We start from the raw sequence: 17,744 nt of genomic DNA on the forward strand, positions 1-17,744 counted from the left end.
TTTACAATGGCAGGAGGATGATCTCAGGTGGACCAACCATTTCAGCTGCCTTAACAAGCACTAATCCTGGCTAGGACTGTGATTTATAAGCAGTGGGCAATATACAAAAATAAAATAAAATAAAAAATAAGTCAATGATTGTACTTATATGATCATTATCTGGAGGAAGTAAAGAATACTAATATAGGGTTGTATAGACCTTTGAACTTTTACATTAAAAATGAAAATAGCTTGCTAATAGAAGTAAATAACGACAGACATTCCATCAAAAGCACAGTTTGCCAACGGTGACCCTTACTATTACGAACAAAGAGGTAGTGTTAAATGCCAACTGAGATATGGTATTTCCAGGGCATTAACACGCTCACTCACAATTTGGGACTAAACAAAGAGAAGAGGGCAGGGCATGTCTGATAAGCAAAGGTTTCATTGTAAAATTATAATGCAATTACAAGGTTCTCATTACGCCAAACAACTATATAACTCCAGGCATATACCCAGACACAGGTAAAATTACTAGCTGCCAGGGTACAGCTAGCTGGCCACACTGCTTTTACTACAGGCAGATTGGGATAGTGAAAAGAACACTGATTTTGGATTCAAAGGATGTGAGCTTAAATAATACCTCTGTCACTTACACCCCTATGGCCACAGGTAAGTCACTGAACTTTGCCAAGTTTATTGATTTCTATAAAATGAAAGGCTTAGACCTGATGACCCTGAGCTTTTTCTGATCCTAAATGCATGAACCTATAGCTATAGTCAAAATGTTCATATATATTCTAGGACTCAGGCCAAGAGAAACACAATCTTCAGATTTCGGAGACAGCTACTACCTAATTGGCAAGTTACTGAGCACTGACTATCTGCTGAGCACCCATGAGTACTTTGTATCTCTCTGATGAATTTACCCTATTTTAACCCATTCATTCATTCCTTCATAGATTCAATAAATGTTAATGTCCCCGGGACTGTGCTAAGTGCTGGGGGTACAAAAAGAAGTTATATGAAAATATATAGATATATTTACATATCTATATATGTAGAGAGAAACATATATATGAAGAACAAACTATATATATGTATTTATATGTATATATGAATTAAGAGTGAAGACTTTCTGTAGAATGTGGGGTTTTTGTTGGGGTCATTTTAGGAGAGAATATTTTAGGTAAAAGAACTAGAAAAACTGCCTGAAGCTGAGAGATGAAATGTCTTATCTCTCTCAATTGCTTAGAGTCTTTTTTAGAGTTTAGGTTTTTATGCATCTTTATTTCTTCATAATCTAGAACTGAGTCTTGTACATAATAAGCACTTAATTAATATTACCTAAATGAAATAATAACAATAGCTAGCATATATAACCCCTAAAGATTTTTCTAAAGTATATTATAAACATGATTGTTTGGTGTTCATGATAATCCTAGAAAGTAGATGGGCTATTATTATACCCACTTTATAGATGAGGAAATTGAGACAAACAGCTTAAGTGATTCTTACCCAAAACACACATAAGTTTCTGAGGAAGGATGTGAACTGAGGTTTTTCCAGGTCTAGCAGTATGGCACCATCTGAACAAGAGTCCTTTTTCTTCAGGGAATATGGTTATTTATTGTCTTGCTACAATCATTTTATGAGACATTTACCTTATTAAGACAATGTTTAAATATCCATAGATATTTAACATGGTTCAATTAAATAAATCTCACAAATATTTTATAATAGAACTTAGAGGTTTGCAGTTTCAAATCTTGTGTGGGAAAAATACTTTGGATATGAAGAGGAGTAAGATACAATCTTTGTTCTCAAGAAGGTTATAATCTACTGAATGGAGAAGTTAAAATAGGGAATATGGATAAGAATGAAGACAGACATAAAGAATGCCATGGATCTTGAAAGAAAGGGAATGGAAAATCATGGCAGTTTTCATGGGCAAGATGGCCAAGATGTAGTTCTACTTGTTACCTGTGTGCCTTTATACAAATTATTTCACTTTTCTGAGTCAGTTTTTTCAGCTATTAAAAAAAAAAAAGAAGCTGAAGTAAATGATCCCTAAGCTTTTTGCTTTGATTCTAATCCTGAAATAAATGTGTTTCAGTCTTTATAGAGACTGAAAAAGGAGGAGGGAGAAACCAATATTTTTACTAGCAGATTTTTTGACATCTATAGATTATTTGGTCCTATTCTAGGCTCTGTTGTAAACATTCATTGAAGATCATAAGTAGTCTTGGTAGTTAGAGAACATCCAAAGTAGCTTTAATTAATACAATGCCAATCACAGCTCTGTCTGTCTCCTTAATCCTTTTTCTCAGACACTCAGGATATAAAAGATATAAAAATAGTAAAAATAGATTTCAATAGAAGCTCCATAAAAAGAAAAGGAAAAAACAAAACCAAACCTCACCATCTTCAAAATAAAACAAAATTTTAAATGAATACAGTTGAGCTCATTTGGTGATTATAAGTATTTATTTGTTTGATTACTTTTTTGTCAACTTTTCTATGGGGCAACTATAGTACATTGAAACATTAAAATGAACTTGACTGGAATTCAGGATACTTGTTCTACATATTTAAAAGTTGTACGAGTGAAAACTGCACATCTCCATCAGAAGGTTGTCGTCTCAGAAATGAGGAGGTAAAGTTTTATAATTTCATGCTTGCAAGCATGAAATCCCTCACAGATCTCATGAGATTAACATGTGGAAACATAAGAAGCTCTTTGAAGAGTGACAGAGGTGAATGCAGAGTTTATTCCTGGCCTCCTTCTACTTATACATTCTAAATCTTACATAACATCATTTGCAACATGAACAAAATATTACTGATTCATATTATGACTGCATTTCATATTTGATTTTTATTTCCCTTTGGGTTTTATGAATATCAATTAGTAGAGAAGAACATTCTTTAGTTGAAACACTAGTGTAAATCTTGATGTCAGGAGACTGTTAACTACAAATACTATTTCTGATATAGCCTAGGGTGGTGACCCTGGGAAAGCCAGTTAATGCCTCAATTTTATGGGCAACTTTCCGAAGCTGTGAGTACTAGAAAAGTTAGCAAACAGCACTGATAGAGAGACTTTCTTACTAGGAGTTACATGCACTGATGAAATCATGGGTCTACTCAACTGTCATTGTACTCAGCTCTAAAATGTAGGGTTTATATAAAATTTAGAGCTACTAGGGACCATAGAGATCCTCTGGCCATTTGTCATCATTTAACAGATGGGGAAACTGAGGCCTAGGAAGAAGAAAATAGTGTCAAAGGTCATACAGATAACAAATAGCAGAACTAGATTTCAAACTGAGACAAAGCTATGATTCCTACCATTGTAGAAATTCATTTGAAGGCCAGCTGTAACTGAAGAATTGTGCCAGAAGTCCAAAAGCTTTTGCTCCACAAGGTCTATCTCATCTACTACTCATTTCTAATGTCAATCAAATTCCCTAAAATTAATTTATAATTCATTATCATTTTTTCCTATCACCCAGAGGGTAATACAAAGAAGGCAGATTAAAAGTCCACATTATTGGATATAAAGATAAATGAATTTCTGTGATTCCCTGCAGAAAAGTTAATTTTCACTCCCATGGTAACAACTCAAACCAAAACAAGTCAAATGTTAATGGCCCTCCTAGCCTGTGGCCACAAACATAACCTTGGTGTTCTTATTCATTACACTCCTCTACCCCTTCTCTGTCACTTCTTTTGTCTTTTTTCTTACCTTTGTCTTTTTGCCTTCATAATCTCTTCTTTCCCATTCCCCTCCATTAATCAATTTTCTTTCTTGCTCTTTCAGCTTTCTGCCCACTAACTATACCCCTGACTTTTTTCTAAAACCAAATTCCGTATTCTTTTACTCAGATATCTTTAAACATTCAGATTCTTTTTATATCACAGCTAGCAATACTATTTGATGAAACTGATTTTGTGTATTTCATCACTCTTTTTTACTGGTGTGTTTCATTGACCCCATCTCTTCCAAATTATTCCTAGCCTCTTTCCCCAAACTCTTTAAAATTCTTATTTTCTATATGCTATTCTTTTGAAGTATTTCCCATTCTCCTTTCCTTTAGATTGCTCAATATCATTTCCACTTTGTGGTTATGGAAGCCCTGTCATACAGGGGGTAAAAACATGGGCTCAGAACCTGAGAATGCTTAAGGTTAATAAGACCTGTCTCTGATATATACTGGTTATGTGACACAGGCTAAGTCATTTAATCTCAGGGTTCCAGGAAATTCTATTAAACTGTAAATTTAAGAAATTATGCTTATCTCCACTGTTATAGCAAGTTTCTTAGTCTATTGACTTTGCAACTCAGTTTATGCTGCTCATATGTATTTCCACTTATTTTGTGCAGCAGAATAAACAGACATTTATGTATTTACTCATAGGTGTGCAGGTGTGGGTAATATGAATATGTGTAAGAGAGAGGTAGTTAAAGATAAGCGTATGCATCAGTTAATAAGTTCACATATTATACAATGAACTGTCTCTGAAGATGAAACAGGTGAAAATCTCTGAGAATGCAAAATAATGATTTTTAAGATCTTAATCTCATGATGCTGAGTAAAGTGAGAAGGACCAGGAGAATACTGTACATAATAACAAGATTATATAATGATCAACTGTGATGGACTTGGCTCTTCTCAAAATGCAGTGATCTAAGACAATTCCAAATGACTTGGGATGGAAAATGTCATCCACATCCAGAGAGATAACTATGGAGACTGTTTGTGGTTTGAAGAGTAGTATTTTCACCTCTTTGTTTATTTTTCTTGTATTTTTTTCTTTAAATCTGATTTTTCTTGCCCAACATGACAGAAATGGAAATATTTTTTACACATATTTAATCTATATCAAATTGTCTGCTTTCTTGGGGAGGGGGAAAGGGAATGAGGGAAAAAAGTTTTAATACAAAATTTTATAAAAATGGAAATTGTAAATTATCTTTGAAATAGATAGATACATCTCAAAGTTATAAGCTTCAATCACAAAGGAATGCAAAAAAGAAAAATAAATACAATTGGGGGAAAAAGACTAAGTTCAACTTGCAAGAGGGTATATGGATGGATAATGTAGAGGTATTCATATTATTTTAGAGTAGGGATGGATCTGAGAAATCATCTGCTCCAACGCCAACTTGAAATGCTAATTTCTTCTTGATATAATTATGAAGATCTGTAAAAAGTAGAGAATCCAGAGATCTGAAGCTGGATGGTCCTAAACACCTCTAGTCAATGATTCTGTCCAAGATGAGCTTCAGGTCAAAGCTTCAGTAATGGCTCCTAATGACTTCCCAAGTCCAAGGCCATAGGAACTACCCAGACAAAAGTACATTCTCCATTACAAGGTCAGAGAGGAGGGGAACATAAGGCTTGTTCAGTATCTCTAAAATATTTCCCTCCTCCAAACTAAACTAAAAAAAAAAAAAAAAAAAAAAGAGTTGGTCTTCCTTGAGTGGAAATTATGACAAAGATACCATTATTAGCTAAGTCCCAGAATTCCAGTGTTGGTTGGGATTGGAAGGAGGATTAGAAGGTCAGTAGGGAATATTTCCTACCTTTACGAGGCTCATTGTGGAAAAGTGAATGAATCATATCCTTAGCTAGTTTCCAGTGAGAGAAGGGGGGGGGGAGAGAGAGAGAGAGAGAGAGAGAGAGAGAGAGAGAGAGAGAGAGAGAGAGAGAGAGAGAGGCAGGCATTATATGGCTGACATTTCTTTAGGGGATAGATGGATAGAAAATCTCTTAATTTCTATATGAATTTCTAACTTCAAATAGACAATTCTGAAAGTTATAAGCTTCAGTCACAAAGAAATGCAAAAAAGAGAATGTGAAAGCAAACAGATTGTTTAAATTACCAAATTTTCATGCCTGAGTGATAATATAAAATTTCTCAAAAAACTGCAAGATATAACAAAATCAGTCTTGTATGTATCCAAGAAATAATACCTGCATCATACAAGTTAAAGTATGACATTAGAATTTAGCTGTCATAATTAATATGTGCATGAAGTTTTAAGATGCACTAAATAGGGTGTAATACATTTCTAATAATTTTTACATCACCAAAGGAAACTAAATTTTCCTTATTGTTTAACAGTACCATACTAGGGCAGAGAAATTGTTCATATCAATATTCTTTTTTCTGAAACTGAAGGAAATTAATATTTTTTTAAAGGGAGGTGGGACTAAGCATGTCCAAGAAAACATTTACCCTTACCTATTTTTTTAAAATTTGGTTCAGAGATTTGATTTCATTAGTTTGAGGAACTTGTATGGAAATTCCCACCAACTATGAAATTTGGAATCTTAGAGGTGTTCTGGGGCACTGCCGTGGCCCTATTCACTTGAATGATACATGCTTGAATTGGGACCACATATTTCTGATTCTAAATCTGGCACTCATCTACAATACAGCTTTTCCATTTTTTCTTGTACCACCAGAGTTCTTTTTTTCTCCTCATTTTCATTACCATAGTATTTCCTACCAAGGAAAAGAAGACTTAAATTAATAACTTTTTTTTCCTATTACTATTGGGATAAGGGGAGCATTGAGTGGAGGATTAATGGCAAAGAACAAACCTAAGCCTTGCACGTTAAATACTTCTCTGACTAGTCTCATAAAAGTGTGGTTCCCATGAGATAAAACCATTTGATGTAAGTTGAAAAACTAAAATAGATATAAAATAAATAACCCAGCTTATTTGAATGTTTTTCTATTTATCATCAGCATCTCTATTTTCACTCAACATATAGTTAATTTTCAATTACCTGTGCTAATGAAGAGGATTCACAGCATAGGCAATATCAATTCACAGATAATATAAAACTTCTTTTGCATTTGGTTTTAAAATGCATTATATGACTTTGAAAGATTTGCCATCAAAACTGTATTTTTCTCAGCTAATACCGGTATTCATTTCTATTCCCTAGACAAAACTTATGCAGGGTGAGGTATCCCAAATATATTCTTGATGACAGACGAACACTGATAAACTACTGCAGATAAACTATAAAATATATAATTGACATGTAGATAAGCAAGAAGTTGACTGTAATATTGCACATAATTGTTGTTGAAAACCATATGTGGTTAATTTAAAACTGCAAATCACTGTAGTTTTATGGTATGATGGAAAAATTCCTTTTTTAAATCAATAACAAAACAGTGACTTAAAAAAAAAAAAGGAACTAAGTGATTGTATAGTTTTTAAGATATCACAAAATCACAGAATTTGAATGTTGGAATGAACCACAGTGGCCGTCTTGTCCAACCTCCATACAAAAGGAAGCCTGTGATAATTGCTGTTGCTGAGCCATGGCAGTTATGTACAACTCTTCATGTTCCCATTTAGGGTTTTCTTGGCAAGGACACTGGAGTGATTTGCCATTTCTTTCTTCATCATATTTTACAGATGAGGAAGAACTGAGACTAACTGGTTAAATAACTTATCTAGGATCCCATAGCTACTAAGTGTCTAGAGCAAATTTGAACTCACTAAAATAAATCTTCTGATTCTAAACCTAGTGTTCTATCCACTATACCACTTAGCTGTTCTATGTGTGACAAATGATCATCTAATTTGTTTAAAGACCTCTAAGAAGAGGGAATTCAATCATCTCCCAAGGTGGTCCATTACATTTTTTTTTTTGGCAATTCTAAATGTTAGGAATTTTTTTCCTTGACATTAAGTCAATGTTTACTTTTTTTGCAACTTTTCTCTTTTACTTTTGCTCCCAGAAGCATACACAACTATATATCCAGAGACAGTTGTTATTTTTTCTTCGATCTCAAAAAGGAACATAACATCAGGGAAGTGATGACATGATGTGCAAGTGAACTGGATTTAAGTAAGGGAGGGATGTGCAAAGTCACCTGTCTCCCATTTTCCTCAACACTTTTTTAAACTTAAGGGGGTTTCCCACTTCGGGAATTATATCTTGGGAACTCATAGACTTCTTACCTCTGACAGGCCTGGATGTTTAGCAGTCAAGCTCTTTATCTTGTTCACATGCCTGGGTCAATATCAAATATGCACAATGAAGTAACTATTAGTACTTGTATAGAGAGACAGATATAGATATAGCTGACTTTGTTTCAACTCTCTGATTTTTAATACATAAGGGTTGTGACTTCTGCTGTTAACTGTGCCTCTCAAATTAGCTTTGCTCTTAAAATTTTAGAATGAGAGGGTAACAGTGGACTGTAATTTATCTGTGCCATGGCACCCATACAGATCTAAGTTAAGTACCACAAATGATGCTTACTTTAACTTACATAAAATGACAGGGAAAATGTTATAAAATATACTACACCATACACAATCACATAGACAATATGATCATATAACATTTCAAAAAGTAGCTTTGAAAAGGTCTGACATTTTGGCAATTTAGTCATAAATACATCACCCAGAAGATAACATTAAAGTAAAATAGTGAGTGAAGGATGTTACGGATGGAAGGTTTCTGCACTGAACGTTGGACTATACAACTTGAATATCAATGTAATCGAACTCAAATGAATTCAACAACATTTATTAGGTACTTATTATGTGTCAGGTACTTTGGGAGATATAAAAGGTGGTCCTTATTCCTGATTTCAAAGACATATTCCAACTTGAAGTATCTATGATTCAGAGTTCACATAAAATCCAATGTTATTGGTGGTGAAAACATCATTTTTTCAAAAATCAATTGAAATCTGACAAATCAGAGTCCTTCTCTTCAATCACAATAGATGTTACTGGGAAAAACTTAAGTGAACTCAATGTATAAACTGATATTTATTAGATAAGCAATACTTATTTAAATTTTCCTGAGCAGATTATATTTAATCTTTAATTTCAGAATGGAGGTCTACAGATACCAATGAGATTTTCTTTTTCCTCTTCTTTTTGGAATATCAGAATTTAGATGAATTTGGAAATAATGAACATTTAACACAATCCCGGGCATTTAATAAATGTTGACTAAATTTCTTAGTACTTTGGAAGCAAAATAGCATTTTTGTGGCTTTCAAGAATATATGCTTGGCTATAAATATGCTGCTAAATCCTACCATGGTTTCATGGAATAGCAACAAAAAATAAAAAAAGAAAAACAAATTTGATAGAAAACGGGAGAATGTACAAATGACCTACAGCTCATGGTGTGTGGCACCTGTCTAACTTTTCTTAATCTTCACAAAGCAGGGAATAATATCACCAGACTTACTGAAGAAGTAAATCAAGCTTTTGCAGGTGGCTGTAGCAAGCATAAGTATTCCCAGATCATGTTTCCTCAGCAATATGTGTGTGTAATGTGGGTGTCTATCTAAATATTCTAGTGCCCACTGGGAACTGAACATCAATAATCTTCCTCACTTACAACACAGCTTGATAGAGTGGGGATCAATGGCACATTTCTGTATGGATGTAGTGCTAGATCCAGAAATTTTGTGTTACTTGGTATCTACCTTATAGGATCACAGAATCACACATTTAGAGTTGGAAAGTACCTTATAAATTACTGATTCTAACATCTTTATCTTCCAGGTGAGGGAAATGAGACTCTAAGCAATTTGACTTTTTGTTTACTTTTCAATTCAGGAATAGTCTAAATGATTTTAGCCATTAGTATCAAAAGATTAATTCAACAACAATCTGGATTAATTCCTAGTAGGACAAGATAACTCTGTAGAGGCAATGCTGAATAGAATCGAAGCTCTAATTCACATTCCATCAACCAGACAGACTGAGAGTAACAGCTCTACTTAGGAGATCTTCAAGTGTGCTTGTAGATCATGGGGAAGAAAGGAGGGAGGGAGGAACAGAGGAAGAAAGGAGAGAGGGAGGGAGGCACAGAGAAAGGAAAGAGAGAAGGGGGAGGGAGGGAGGAAGGAGAGAGGGAAGAAGGGAAAGAGAAAGGAGAGAGGGAAGAAAGAAAGGAGGGAAGGAAGAAAGGAAGAAAAGAAGGAAAGGGAAGGAGGGAAAAAAGGAAGGAAGAAAGGAAGAAGGGAAGAAAGGAAGGAGGAAGGAAGGAAGATGAAAGGAAGGAAGGAAGGGAGGGAGGGAGGGAGGAAGGAAGATAGCAAGGAGGGAAGAAAGGAAGATGAAATGAAGGAAGGAGGGAAAGAAGGAAGATGAAAGGAAGAAAGGAGGGAAAGGAAGGAAAGAAGGAAGAAAAAAAGGGAGAGAGGGAGGAAAGGAGGAAGGAAGGGAGGGAGGTAAAAGGAAGGAAGATGTAAGGAAGGAAGGTGGGAAGGAAGGAAGGTGAAAGGAAGGCGGGAAGGAGGAAAAGAAGGAAGGAAGATGAAAGGAAGGAAGGTGGGAAGGAAGGAATGTGAAAGGAAGGCGGGAAGGAGGGAAAGAAGGAAGGAAGGAAGGAAGAAAGGAAGGAAGGAAGGAAGGGAGGAAGGAAGGAAGGAAGTGAGAGGAGGGGAGAGCAGAGGAAGAAAAGAAGGATAGGAGAACACAGAGAGAAGGAGCAGATACAGCAGTTGCTACTGTACAAGGAAAGGACAGAGGAGAGAGAAAGGCATGCAGAAGCTGAAGATATGTACAATAATATAAAATTTTAACCTTTCTTTTTGGTTAACTGAATGACATTTTTAAAAAGTCTCAGTACTTGCACTAAACTCATGATCCATAAATGTGAAAATAAAATAAGTTAGGGGACAAAGTTGATTTGGAATATGGTAGAATTAAAATTATTTATAACAAGAGCTCAGCAATTCCTTAGTTAGTGAGAAGGTACTAAGATCTAAGAAATAACACAAAGAGGGAGATACTACTCAAAAAGCATCTTGACTCTGTTATAATGAATAGACAAAATAAAAAGAAAAAGAAAAAGAAAAGGCCTTTAAAATTCTTTAAATCAAAAAGTATTTATTAAGTGATTATGATATACAAGGAAGGTATTCTGCTAAAACACCCAAAGAAGCCAGAGACAGCAAAAATTAGTCTCATAACCTAAATCTGATGTAGTAATCTATTTCTTCTCCTCTTATATTCACTTTCTATGTTTCAGTAGACACACTTTCTGTGATCTGCAGCATGTCCATATGAATGGGTCATATTATAAGAGCATTTCACTGAATACTATTCATAGTCTGAGCAAATTATGAAGCCTTCTAGCACAAGTGTTGCAAAGAAGATGCATTTTAAATCAGACTAATATTACTGACAGTACAGGTAAAAATGTTCTCATTCATTCATGTGATAGTCTTTCTGTGTAAAAATAACATTAATGACTCAATTTAAATTTGCTTTTCTGGTAATAGTACTGGACCAAGTTATGTTATATGTGTAAAAATATTAATATCTTTTATTAAAATTTCCTTTAAATTTTTTGAAATTGGCTAGAAATGGAAGTGGATGGAGGATGATGATCCCGGAGGAAGACAAAGATGATGATGATGATACAGAAGAAAGGTACCTTGCATTGGCACTGATGCTCTATACTTTTTATAAAGTACTTTCAAATTCATTATTTCATTTATCAGAATAAAAGGAATGATTGTGGCATAACCTTCCCTAGTAATACTATAATACAAACTACTCATTTTATAATAAGGAAAATGAAGCTATCTGAGAAGTAACTTGCCTGAAGCTGCGCAGAGAAAGTAATAGATGCTTGACTTGAATCCAGAATTTTGATTCCAAGTCCAACAGTCTTTGATGAGCTTGTAAAATTGGCAGGGCATGTATTAATACCCTCTTTTTATAGATGACAAAATTGTACCAAAAACTTAAATATCCCTAAAGATCACAAAGATATTAAGTACCAGAGATAGGACTTGAATTTTGTTTCAATAGCCCTCACAAAACATTGATCTATTCTTTGCATTCTTGACAGTCACTTTTTTTCTTCTTCTTCTTTTTTTTTATTATAACTTTTTATTGACAGAGCCCATGACTGGGTAATTTTTTTACATTGACAGTCACTTTCTAACAAAATCCTGCTTACTTCTTTCTTGTTGGCCAAAATTAGGTCCAGAGCAGCAGTCTCTATCATTAGTCCCTCCACCCTGAGAGTGATGAAATTGTCAGCAAGTTAAATCAAGAAGTGATCGATTGCTCTGCTTTTGTGTTTTAATAATAATAGTTTAATTATATCACTCCTTGGAGTAATTCTAAATGCTTCATGAACCCTAACCTTCACAACAGCCCTGTAGAGTCAGTGACAAAAACTACTTGGTTCACTTTTATTGGAGTCATCTCCCCATTGTTCTTCTCTCAGTAGGGAGTGATTCAATCTGTGATAGAGACAGATATATTCTGGAAGATGCTTTAATATAAACCACCTGATAAATTATTTCATCTTCTCCAAACACATGCCTTAAACAAACAATTGCATGCTCTAGCTAACAGAATAATTTAGATACCTCTTTCTTAAAATTCTTATTGCCAGAAGAATAGTTCCATTCAGAGGTCTAAAGAATTTCAACAACTTTAACAAATATTGACCAAGTGCCTACTGAGCGCAAGGATTTTTCCTAAGCCTAAGTAAGACAGAATTCCTGATCATTCAACCCAATGAGTCACCCATTTCCTTACAGATAACCATAATGCATGGGGACAAAATGCTATGTGAACTCCTAGAGAAAAGGTTATTTTCAGAAGAAATTTAGAAAGACTTTAAATAAGATATATAATTTAAGTGGAGCTTAAAGGATGTATAGATTTTTAATAGGTAAAAAAAAAAGAGGAAAAGGCATTTGAGAAAATCAGAATAAGGGATTTGAATTTTTAAAAAGGGAGTAGAAAAGGAAATAAAAACTACATGGACCAATGAAAAATTATCATAACAATTCACCTCTAAGCCCTTATATTCCTTTATTCTCCCAGAATGCAAAGTGATTCTCCCCACTCCTATTCTCACTCTGCCACCTTCTTTTCTTGATGTCTTTTTTGGTCTCTATGACCATATAAATACAAATCAAAACATGCTATGATATAATCAAATCCAGCATTTTACTAAACTCTTTCCCATTTCTTTACCCATTTATATTTTATATAGATAAAATAATTTTAAAATAACTGAAATAGAACACTTTAACAAATTTGAGAATGGATTCCATTTTCAGCTTTTGGGATAAGAATTCACTATTTGGCAAAAACTGCTGGGAAAATTGGAAACAAGTATGGCAGAAACTAGGCTTTGACCCACACCTAACACTGTATACCAAGATAAGGTAGAAATGGGTTCATGATCTAGACATAAAGAATGATATTATAAATAAATTTGAAGAACATAGGATAGTTTACCTCTCAGATCTGTGGAGGAGGAAGGAATTTGTGACCAAAGAAGAACTAGAGATCATTATTGATCACAAAAAAGATAATTTTGATTATATTAAGTTAAAAAGGGTTTATACAAACAAAACTAATGCAGACAAGATTAGAAAGGAAGCAATAAACTGGGAAAACATTTTTACAGTTAAAGGTTCAGATAAAGGCGTCATTTCGAAGATATATAGAAAATTGACTCTAATTTATAAGAAATCAAGTCATTTTCCAATTGGTAAATGATCAACAATGAGAGGATTCAAACCAGTTCCACTTGTGCAGTGATGAAGAGAGCCATTTACACCCAGAGAGAGAACCATGGGAACAGAGTATGGAACACAACATAGCATTCTTACTCTCTCTGTTGTTATTTGTTTGCATTTTGTTTTCTCTTTCAGTTTTTCTTTTTCTTCCTTCTTGATCTGATTTTTCTCATGCAGTAAGTTAACTGTATAAATATGTATACATATATTAGATTTAACATATTTAACATGTATTGGACTGCCTGCCAGTTAGAGGAGGGGATTGGGGGAAAGGAGGGGAAAATTTGGAACAAAAAAGTTTTTCAAGGGCCAATGTTGGGAAAATTACCCATGCATATGTTTTGTAAATAAAAAGCTTTAATAGAAAATAAATATAAAAATAAATTTTAAAAAAGAGAAAAAAATAAAGCACTTCAAGAATCTTAAAAATTTTTTTGAAAATGAATACTAAAGATAAATAACAATGTGTAAATGTTAATATTGGCATAAGGAAAAAAATATTTGATAGAGCACCAGCCCTGAAGTCAGGAGGACCTGAGTTCAAATCTTCCCTCAAACACTTAACACTTCCTAGCTGTGTGACCCTAGACAAGTCACTTAATCCCAAATGCCTCAGGAAAAAAAAATGAAAATAGATTATTTCATTCAAAAAGATTTATAAATTGTAGAAATTTATAAATTTATTGTTTCATCCTGTGAAAACCAAGACAGTTTGATCAGGATCATCTCTATATCCAGGGATTGCAGCATCTCTTGTAAATCAATAAGAGAGCTATACTCCTTAGAATAATACACAAGTCCATCCTAATTTTAATGCCCTTGAGATGGAAAGGATGTGTATGATATGTTCCTCTTTCAGTGGCCCTCTTCTAAGCTACTTTCTTCTCTCTACAACTCCTTAGTTTTTCCTTTAAAAAAAAATTGCCTGAGGGGATTGACTCATAATTTGGTATCTTTCACATTTAGCATGATAGACTAAATCATGATATAGGGTAGAATTATGAAAACAGGATGAGGAAAAGTAAGGCAAGAAAAAATATTTAAATAAAGACTTAAATAACAAGGTTTTGGGGTTTTTTTATGACTGACATGAATATTGCTTGTTTGGTAGCTGTGACTTTTGAAGTACATTTCATTCTTGGTTGATGGGGCAATATTTTCAAGGCTATTTAAAATATATTTTATGTGGAAATACTGGTAATTATGGAATAGGATGGTGAACAAATGATAACTTCTCAGTCTTAATTTCTTCATTTTTAAAATGGGGAAAACAACAGCAAACATCCACTTCACATGAGATGACATGATCAAATGAGACAAAAAAATGTCAAATGCTTAGAAAAGTTAAAATATTATGTAAATGTTAATTGTGACAGTCCTTACATTCAATATGGTGGTGACCAGTTAAAATGAATAATAAACATAATATTTTCTTAATAGTACAATAGAAAGAACCTGGTTAAAATCTTTGTCATTCTATATAAACTAGAATCAAACTTGTCTGATTTGAAATTTTAAAAAATGTGTAGGGAAAAAAAGAAAAGGTATTAAAAATATTGGAATAAAACCAGAGATAATATAAATGATCTAGGACTAACCATACAAAGTTATCCTACCTGTGAATGATTTCCTGCAGCATTGAAAAAGTCTATCTGTACCCTTCCTGCCCTCTAATATGAAGATAAGCAATTCTGCATGTATTATTCATTGGGAGTGACCTAATTTTCAGTTCTAGTTTTCATCCATGTCTGACCAGACACACTAAGATGTATTTCAAAATTTAATCTATACACATGGGTACCAACACCGCTTATACCTTCACTCTGGCTTACTGATTTAGTGGGAAATGTTTCATGCTTAAATTTTTAAATTCCCTTCAACATGAATCGCCCGCCTAGATCCTTGAACAGGAATCAAAGACTCCACATGTCGGTCTCAGCACTTAGCACGGTAGTCGGCAGTTGGTTTCCTTACCTAGCTTATGGCTTATCTAGTCCCTGCCCTCTTTATTTCACTGGCTACTTGTTGCCATTGGTCATTTCTCTGTTCAATAGCACTTCCACTAAGGAGTAGTCTGGGGTAATAAGAGATGCAGTTTCAGTATCTGCTAGCAGCCCACATAAAAAGATTTTCTAGCATAGGAAAAATCTGTGAATTTCAATGAAAAAGACCATCCTGGTCTCTCATGCTCCAAAAGTACCTGAAGCTGGTTTAATTCTGACAGAAGAAAGAGTTTTCAACTGAATGGCATTAACTGAATAAGTAATTCTATATTTGAGGTAGTAATGTATAGATTCCAGTTTCTGAGATGATTATCCATGCAGAGAAGAGAAGGATATCAAGGCTGCCATCCATTAAAAGCATTCATTCTAGTGAGTTTTCTTGATCTTAGTAAGAATGTGATTTCCTCCAAAACCTGCAACTCTCTATGCTCCTCCCAAACTTTTTTTTTTTTAAATGAATTAACTGGCCTGTACCTTTGTCCTTAGTTTGCCAACCCTCTTTGCCATAATACATCCCTTTTGGGGGGGGGGTAGGAGGGGAGGATTTGAATTACTGCATCTTAATTCTCTTCCCCCATTCCCTTTTTCCCATTCTGATTCCTACTTTTCTCTCCCATGCTGCCAGGAGCTGTTCCTGACCACCAAGATAGTTTTTCCTTAAACAGTCCTAACAGATGACATGAAAACTAGTTACTCTCAAACACAAATTGTGGTATTTTATTATAGTTGTTAATGATCAGAACATATAAATCAAATAAATAGCTAGAAATAAATTGGTCTGCTCATTGGTTCTCAAATACAGTATACCTTTGCTCCTCTGTTCACACCATTACTTATTACCTTATTATTCTCTCTGAATTACATTGACCATATGCCTCAGGTCCAATTTCCTCCCCTTAGCATCCTAACCTATGATAATATTCTTCTGTCCTGTTGGATGACTATCTCAAATTAGGTAGGAGATGCAGTGGATAGAACACCAGATCATGGAGTCATGAACCCCCAACCTCCAATACTATTTGAGTCTATACCACTAGATTAAATGATCTCTAAGATTATCTAATAATGAAAGAAATATAATAATGAGTACTCTAATTAATTAACAATTATTATTTATAGTATTATTAATATTAGAGTATTATATCATATTATATATTCATGAATTCTATTATATAATATATATTTGGATAATAAATGTTATATTATATTATGTTATATAATATGAGTCATATATTAAATACATAATAATATATCTATGAAATAGGCTAAATAAATATATAATTAATATATTATATATTGATTAATATATGATATAATATATTTAAAGATTACTAATATGTAATTAATAATAAATCAAATAATGATCACCCTATGATCCTTCTATGTGCCACTGTACTGGTCTAGATGTCCTCCCTTTTTCCCATCTCTGAATCCTACCTATCTTTCATTTTTCCCCCTTTCTATTTATAAATTAACAGATGAGGTGACATATCTACTCCATGAACTTGCTCTGTAACCATCTCTTCTTCTGTTTTGAAACCATAATATCAAGGCTTCATTCCTTCTCATCCTCCTCTCACTTCTCTTATCCACTTACCCATCCATAATTGTTTTGCCTTCTATCAAAGGCCAATTTAATCCTATTTATAAAAGAGTTCATTTCTAAAAACTAAGCAGAAACGTTTGATAATTTTATATAATAAAACTGTAAGTATTATCTAAGTAGACATGGCAAAAAGGTTTTGCACTAGTACACTCATGATAGGCTATGAAAAAAATAAAATCCATTTTAGATAATAGCTTTCGCACATATTTAACATTTCAGTGTGAAATTCAGTATGCTTCTGCTTTCCTATTCATCATCTGAATATGAAGGAAAGATATCGAAGTGAGGTGGTGCAGTAGATGAAGTGCTGGGTCTGGACGTCTTTCCAAATTCAGAGTTTGCCTCAGACAATTACTAGTGGTATGACTTAATCCCCTTTTTGGTCTCAATTTTCTCATCTGTAAAATGAGTAGGAGAAGGAAATGGCAAATCATTCCAATCAATATCTTTGCCAAGAAAATCCCAAATGGATTGGAAATAAAAAGCTTCAATTAAAAAAAAAATCCCAAATGGAGTCACAAAGAGTCAGTTATGGCTAAAAAACAACTGAAAAACAAATGAAAGTCACCATCAAGCAGTGGTTTTTG

General features: G+C 33.9%; 1 protein-coding gene across 3 annotated transcripts in view; it reads right to left on the minus strand.

Annotated features, from left to right (window-relative positions):
- Window positions 1–17,744, minus strand: part of KLF12 (KLF transcription factor 12) — a 534,646-nt gene that overhangs the window by 190,334 nt on the left and 326,568 nt on the right. The window contains exon 4 of one of the 3 annotated variants that reach the window (XM_051983924.1): window positions 5,573–5,617. The exons of the other annotated variants lie outside the window; for them this stretch is intronic. Within the exon in view, the coding sequence (XP_051839884.1) occupies window positions 5,573–5,587 (15 nt within the window). The 5' untranslated portion in view covers window positions 5,588–5,617. The remainder of the gene's footprint in view (window positions 1–5,572; window positions 5,618–17,744) is intronic. 3 annotated transcript variants of the gene reach the window in all.

This window comes from Antechinus flavipes, chromosome 3 (assembly GCF_016432865.1).
Source record: "Antechinus flavipes isolate AdamAnt ecotype Samford, QLD, Australia chromosome 3, AdamAnt_v2, whole genome shotgun sequence".
Classification (NCBI taxonomy): domain Eukaryota; kingdom Metazoa; phylum Chordata; class Mammalia; order Dasyuromorphia; family Dasyuridae; genus Antechinus; species Antechinus flavipes.